Here is a 7,914-nt window from a genome sequence, read left to right as displayed (position 1 = left end):
TTGGATTTGATATTTAATTAAATAAAAGTGAATCTACAATGACACTTAATTACCATGTTATAGATAATTCTTCCAAAAAAAATTTCATCACTCTTAATTTATTTATATTATTATTTAAAGAAAAATATTAAAATAATTATTTAATTGTTTGAGGAAATTCAAGATTTTTTTCTATAAAATTTATGGAAATTCTTGAAATTTTTCAAAGAAAATTCTTGTTGTTTTTCTAATTCTTTTTCTAATTCCTTTAATTTTTTTTAAATGTTTTTATAAAATTTTGAACCTTTTTTACTTAAGTTTTCATGTCTTAATTGAATGATTTGATAAAGTGTATATTTTTCTTTTATTTAATATTGAAGGCATAAAATTATTTAATTTAGTGTCTATTTGGATGTAGTTCCAATTTTCTATTTTTTAAAACAAAAAATAGTAGTAACTTTTAATATAAAAACTTTTGGAAGTTCATAGTGAAAATTTAGTAGTTTTTAAAAGCTAAATAAAAAAATATTGAGGTGTTAAAAAAATTTTACTATCTCAAATTTTAAAATTTTTGAAAGTAATTTTCAAGAATAGATAAGGTAAGTCAAAACTTTTTTGCATAAAAGTTGTTACTTCTTATATAAAAATTTCTATTTTAAAAACAAAAAACAAAAAGTATATCGATTGGAGAATTTATTTTGCCCGTTAATCCTATAGAACACAACGAAGACGTTGTATTTACATGGAAGAGAAGGAGGTTGATTATGATATTTCACATTGGATGAAGGAGAAAGTTCTTGGAGTTATATAAGTATAATTTCCTTTTAACCATATAAATGTGTTTTGAAGCCATGATGGTGTCTTTGGACCCAAAGCAAGCAATATCTATATAGTTGGATATGAGTTATTACACTAGCACATAAAACAATTATTAAAAGGTTACTTTTGTATGCATATGTAGCAAGAGACACACTAGTTTGTTAAGAGTTGTGTCTCCTATCAAAGATGTACACTACTATCAATGCCGAATAACTAGCCCCTGGCCTTTTGCCTGATGGGCAATCAACATAATATGGCCATTGCCTCAAGCCCTAGGCCAAAAATATTTTCTCTTGGTAGCAACTAATTATTTTACAAAGTGGATTAAGGCAAAGTTTGTGTGAATATGAGAATCAAAAGTGTGTCGATCCTTTTATTTGGTTTATCTATGAAAAAGTTGAGAAAAGAAAATTAAAGTAGGAATATATATTGTCTTAACTTTTTTACCTTTTTTAAGCAAAATCCAATAGTCTTCTGTCGGCATTCATTCATCAGCAACTTTCACCACCTTTTTCCCAACATTATTTCCCTGAAAGAGTCCTACGAAAGCAGATGAAATACTCTCCACACCCTGGGAGATATCTTCAAGTACATGAATTTTGCCAGTGCTGAGGTGGTTCGACATTGTTGAAATGAAATCATCCATCCCCTTCAAGTAATCAATCACCAAGAACCCTTGGATCTTGAGTCTCTTGTACACAATATCAATCATATCTGGTGCAGCTCGCTCTCCAATCCCTGTATATTCCGAGATTATTCCACAAACAGCAATTCTACCAAAGGGATTCATGTTAGCCACCGATGCTTCCAACATCTTGCCTCCCACGTTATCAAAATATATATCCATCCCATCAGGGAAGTACCTATAGGAACAAATTAACCAATGAATCACCTTCCAAATGACCATTCCTATGATGAAGTTTTTGAACACATGGTTTCATTTATAAGGTTTTAACCATTTTATTTGAAAATCAATGATATCATATATACACCGTAAGTCTATCCTAAGAGATGACATTTAGTGACCGGTAGTTTAGTTCAAGAGAGGCCTAATATGACACTCTAGTTACTTGAACTCATGACTCTTACTCTAGTACCAATTTTTGGATTGGGTTTTGACTATCTCATCTGAAAACCAATTAATATTCAATGAGAGTAAGTCGAACCTTTTATGAAACTTGATATCTTATTTGAAAATCAATTGGCATTCAAACATTTTATGACATTTAATATTAGACTTTGCTAACCCATTTTAAGAGATAATATTTGGTGACCTATCCACATAGCCAAGATTTGAAATATTGATAAATATAGATATATCAGTATTTAGATTTTATGGATATATTGGAAATATCGGTGGATATTTTGACAAAAATATCTATAAGAAGAAAATTATTCAAAATTCATGCAAAATATTTGGAAAAACTCCAAAAAATAATAAAATAAGTAAGAATGCATATATTAAAATTATTTTATAAGTGTAATTGACATAAGTATGGTTAAGGAGAAAAAATATAGGTAAGTAAAGATATATCAGTCTTAATATATAATTTATTATTTATTTTATCAAATTAATTTGAATTTATAAAATATTAGAACTTCATTATTATTTTTTATATATTTTAATTTTTTTTGAATAAATTTATATTTTTAATATTTTAAAATAAAAACATTCAAAATTAGAAGGATAAATATAAAAAATTTAAAAGTAAAGTGATAGTAATTTTTAAAAATAGGATTAATGAGATAAATAATGATATATTTAATATTAAAACTATAATTTATTTAATTTAAATGCATTCAATAATGTAAAATAAATAATGATGCTTATGATATTTTAATATTCATATTTTTATATTTAATTATCCTATAAATGATATAAAAAGTCTTGTTAAGAAAATTATAATTTTGGTTTTTATACTTTTATTAATCAATTAAATATAATTTAAAATAAAATAATTAGAATTAATTATTCTTTTATTTTTTAATAATGAAGTTTTAACATATTTAGTGTGAACACTTATTTACAAAAGTAAACTTGGTATAATGGTAAAAATACCGATAAATCCCGAAATAATATCATACCTTCTAAACTTGTTTTAATAACTATCATTTGGATGACCCATCCTCAAATTTAAGAGCATGATTATTACAACCTAACAATGTTACTATAATTACCTTTTGAGAGTAGACTTTAGATCGGTTTCCTCCTTGTAGTTGAATGCGTCATCAAAACCAAGCTTCCCTTTTAGCAACTCAACCTATAATTCAATTTTTTGACAAAATTGTATAAGAATATGGTTTGATATATAGTAAAGGAGAAGTGGAAGAAGCTAGCCTTTTGTTTTGTTCCAGCACAGCCCACAACATGACAGCCGAAGAGCTTGGCATATTGTCCCACCAAATTTCCAACCGATCCACAAGCAGCTGATACAAACACTTTCTCCCCCTTCTTAGGTTTACATACTTCGACGAAACCGGCATACGCTGATAGCCCACTAAGTCCTGCAATCAACACTAGTTTTCAATTCCACTAAGTTCGAAAATTTAAAATGATTGTCCAAACCATTCAAACACTTGCCTAAGAATGATGCCATGATAAATTTTTGCAAGAATAAAAAAGCAAACTCACCGAGAACTCCAAGGTGGTAAGAGAGAGGAAATCCCATGGGGTCCAACTTCCTCAAGATGTTACCTCCTTTGACGATGGTATACTCTTCCCAATTGATAAGCCCCACAACTAAATCATCCTTCTCAAACTCAGGGTTTCCAGAAGCCACAACTCTCCCAAGACCATGAGCACTAATGGCCTGTACATTTTTATTAGTTACTTCTTAGACTATGTTGGCCAACTGAAGAACATCAAGCAGGAACTCCACAATTGTTGGGATTTTTAGAGACTTCAAGAAAATACATATCTTTTATATTTATAAATTTTATGTAAAGCTCTACCCATTTTTTCAAGACGGAGGGTGTTTCAATTTAGTTCCTAAAACCTTTTTAAACAAAAATTATTTTTGCAAAAAAAAATAAAAAATTAAACATTCGTTTGATAACTATTTTCGTGAACAGTTTTCTGTTTTTCAAAACAAAAAATAAGGAAAATACATTTAACGACCAAAAATTATTTTTTGTTTTCTATTTTCTATTTTTAAGAATAAAAAATAGGATATTTATAGAAAATATCTTTTCATTTCAGTTGTTTTGTGAGAACTGTTTTAAAAAGTAATTATACAAATGCTGATTAAAAATAAAACACCATTCATAAAATTTATTTCTAAAATATTAAAAATATGTTAAAAACATTTCAGGTCTTCAAGTAGATTTTTTGTCTTTTTTAAAATAGTTGCCAAACAAATCCTAATGTGAAGAACACGTATATGATTACAAGAAGTTTTATACTATATATTTGAATATATTCAATTTATTTCGGTGTTTAACACAGAATTTTTCATCCATTTTTTTTTATGAAAATTCTTATTCCAATGACTTATTTGATACTTAAGCATAATTTGAGGATTAATATTGTTTGAAATATTATTTGAAAGATAAATTGAGACGCAAGTGAAAGTTCATCAAAAATTTATTTTTTTAGTTTATTTTTAAAATTTTTTAAGATGATTTTACCTATAAAGTGATATCCAAACTCTTCTACATCATAGAAAAATAAAAGTTTGTCTTCTTTGCCTTTATACTAAAATAGTATGAAATATTCAAAGAATAAAATCATAGACTAATTTTGTCTAACCTTGATCTGAAATAATTAGTCAACCATGTGAAACCAAATCCCAAAGAAAAATCTAAAAAAGATTTACACCGTGACGAGCTCACCTGACCAGGAGTTATGCCATCTGCAGTACTAACAAGTTTCTGAGAAGAGCAAACTCTCTTCATTCGATTGATCTGGTACGGATCGATGGAAACATAGAGATTTTTCACTATCACATCTTTCGAACCCGGCTCCACAGATAGATTTAAAGCCGCAGTCTTGAGCTCAAAGTCGGATTCCTGAGGCGATGATCCATCGATGTGGGTCTTCACTGTTACATATTTATTGGTGACCTCCATTGTTGTCTACCCTTTCTGGTTTGTTGACGGAAGCTCACTCGATGAAAGAAGAGGATAGGGCAGAATGATTGAGATTTGAGACTGATGAAGTGTATTTGCATGTTTGGATATTTTGAACGAATGATAATTTTAGATCTCTTTTGGTCCATATATTTTCTGTGGTCATCACTAATGACGTCCTTAGTAAGCAAAATTGGTAGTCTTAATCAAAGATAAAAATATTAATAATCATGGATATATCGGTATTTCGATTTTACGAATATATTGAATATATCGGAAATATATCGATATTTTGACACAAAATATCAATTGACCTAAAATTGATCAAAACTTATGAAAATATAAAACAAAATTATTATAAATGAAATTAGAAGTATAATAGACATTTTAAATTTATTTTGTTGAAGAAATTAATATATATATATATATATAAGTGTACATTGATTATTAAATTACATAAAATATTATTCAATAATAATATTGTGATATTTGATTATAATATGTTTAATTTTAAAATATATTTAATATTAAAATTATAATATATTTAATTTAATTGTATTAAATGATAATAAATGTATAATTTTTTAATATTTAATTAATATATTAATGATAATAAAAAATTTTGCTACTTAATTAAATGAAAATTTTTATTTATTTATAAAATAATTATAATTAATTTGTTGTTTAAAGAATTGTTTTAATATTTTGTTTATATGAAAACTTATATATATATATATATATTGGCTAATGGTAAATGGATAACCCATTATTGAGCTTTGACTCCATCAATGTGGAGCGTTGATTGGCGGTATCCCCGTCGCGATAATTAGTATTATTTTCATAAATAAATAAAAAAAGGAAGGAGAAATATTTATATAATGAAAATTATGAATAAATATTAATTTTCTTTTAATTATTTGAAAAAGTAAAAATACATTGATTATAATTTGAGAAGTATTCTTTTTTATGTAAGAGCAAGGTGGTAAAGTTTGACGTGATTTGTCAACAAAACTCAATTCTAACACAATTTTTGTAGAGTTAGATTAAATATATTGATATTTGAGTCAAATTTGTATCAATTTGGATGACTTGTTTAATAAACATGTTGTTTTTTAGTCTACTTACATTTTCCTAATTAACCAATTTAAGTAATCATGTTGGTTAACCTAAAGCTAACTTATAACATATTTAACATACATATGATTTATTTAAAATTTAATTTTAAATAAATAAGTTAATTTAGTCTTAAACATGTTGGGTCAAGAGGTAATTTAACAATGATTCTAGAAAGTATTTTTAATTTAAAAAATATTTTAAAAAAAAAAATTAAGTGTTTGACAAATTTTAAGAAATACTTTTAAAAATGTGAAAATTTATTTATAGTATTGAAAAATCATTTGCAGTGTTTTCTAGAAAAACACTTCAAAAGTGATTTTTCTAAAAATTCTTTCAAACAAAATACCTCCAATAATAACACTTGGAATAGAAATACTACCAAATACTTCCAATGAAAAATGTCAATCCAATTGATGAAAGTTTCTCCCAACTTTCTGAAAGTTTGATCAATCTTGAAATAGAACATTGAAAATACTTGGCTAAAAACAAGTTGCCCAAGACTTCCAAAAATTCTTTAAAATTTTTTTCAAGATAGTCCTTATTTTGAAAATTCCGGATTATTAAATTTCATTTATTTGACAATCACCTCAACTACGTGCCCTAATCTTTTAACATTTTCAATTCCTTATACTTCATCAGACAAGTAATCTAAGAGAGGATTCGGAAGACTTGAGCTAGACGTACACTTGGGAATTTTTGACCCTGAATTACCAACCTATCTAAAACACTCACAACATCAATCAAATTTTAGTTTAAGATTTGAATATCAAATTTTAAATATTTGAATCAAACTTTAATGTTACAAAAGACCAACAAAAAAAAACACCATATAGTCCTAACACTACTACTCAAAATTCTTATTGAGGAGGAATCGATATCCTTAATATTCATTCATCTGCAATTTTCACCATTTTCTTTCATAGATAGGCAGAGTCTGATCCGGGTCACCATCTAAGCCAGGATAGTTATCAAACCATCATTGAATTGACAAACCGGTGGTTGAACGGTTGACTCGATGCACTAGTTTGCTGGTTCTACCTTGGATTCCCTTTAATTTTTGACAAAACGGGCCCAGTCTAATGGGCCTCAATCTTAGAAGCCAACTATCTGTTGGACCTCATGCTTCTTGCAATGTTTGCAATTCCACTGGGCTACTTTTTAACTTGTATTTAGTATTGCAAACCAAAAAATAATACAACATAATTCTTTTCAAAATTTTTATAATAATGAAAGTGTAAATAATAGAACTAAAATAATATAATATTTTTTAAAATAATAGCCATATAAATTTTAATATATAGGTAAAATTAATTAAATTTCAATAAATATCTTCACATTTAAATATTATATATGTTTTATTTAATAAAATGTTAAAATATTAATATATGTATATATTTATTTGATAATATTAAAAATAAAAAAATAAATATTATTGATTTTTATTTTCTTTATATATATACTTAAAATTTTTATAACCATTTTTAATTTTAATAATATATCAATTATATATTTATAACCTTACTAGTTGGATTGTGGCTGATTGTTATAACAATTGAACTGTGAATTGATAACTTTTTCAATTTAATGATTTGTCGATTTTGAAAATATTGGTCATTCAATATAAAGGATAAAACATGACCAATAATTGAAAAAAAAAAAATTGATTGGTTTTTTCTTACTTTCCTAATCTTCACTCTATTTCTTTTTCTCCTGCTTTCTTGCATATATTTGGAAAAAAACTTGCATAATCATATGTTAATTAATGTTGCTATTGTTTTTTAGCCAATTAACAAATCAAATAATTTAATTAATCCAAAAAATTTCTTATGATTATATTTGGTTCCAGAAATTTTGGGAGAAAATGTAAGAAAGAAAAACATACAAGAAAAATGAAAATACCCGTTTCAAGTTAAAATCAAACATTTTCTAATC

At 26.2% G+C, this 7,914-nt stretch overlaps 1 protein-coding gene across 1 annotated transcript; it reads right to left on the bottom strand.

Annotated features, from left to right (window-relative positions):
- Nucleotides 1–1,001: 1,001 nt before the first annotated feature.
- Nucleotides 1,002–4,927, bottom strand: LOC117925463 (2-alkenal reductase (NADP(+)-dependent)-like). Its single transcript, XM_034844474.1, has 5 exons — nucleotides 4,630–4,927; nucleotides 3,431–3,608; nucleotides 3,137–3,303; nucleotides 2,977–3,059; nucleotides 1,002–1,661 (listed from the first exon to the last, which is right to left on the bottom strand). The coding sequence occupies exons 1-5, from the start codon at nucleotides 4,864–4,866 to the stop codon at nucleotides 1,283–1,285; spliced, it is 1,044 nt and encodes a 347-aa protein (XP_034700365.1). The 5' UTR covers nucleotides 4,867–4,927; the 3' UTR covers nucleotides 1,002–1,282.
- Between the last annotated feature and the right edge of the window lie 2,987 nt (nucleotides 4,928–7,914).

This window comes from Vitis riparia, chromosome 11 (genome assembly GCF_004353265.1).
Source record: "Vitis riparia cultivar Riparia Gloire de Montpellier isolate 1030 chromosome 11, EGFV_Vit.rip_1.0, whole genome shotgun sequence".
Classification (NCBI taxonomy): domain Eukaryota; kingdom Viridiplantae; phylum Streptophyta; class Magnoliopsida; order Vitales; family Vitaceae; genus Vitis; species Vitis riparia.
Note: the sequence above shows the minus strand (reverse complement) of the source record. Positions and strands in the feature narration are given on the sequence as shown.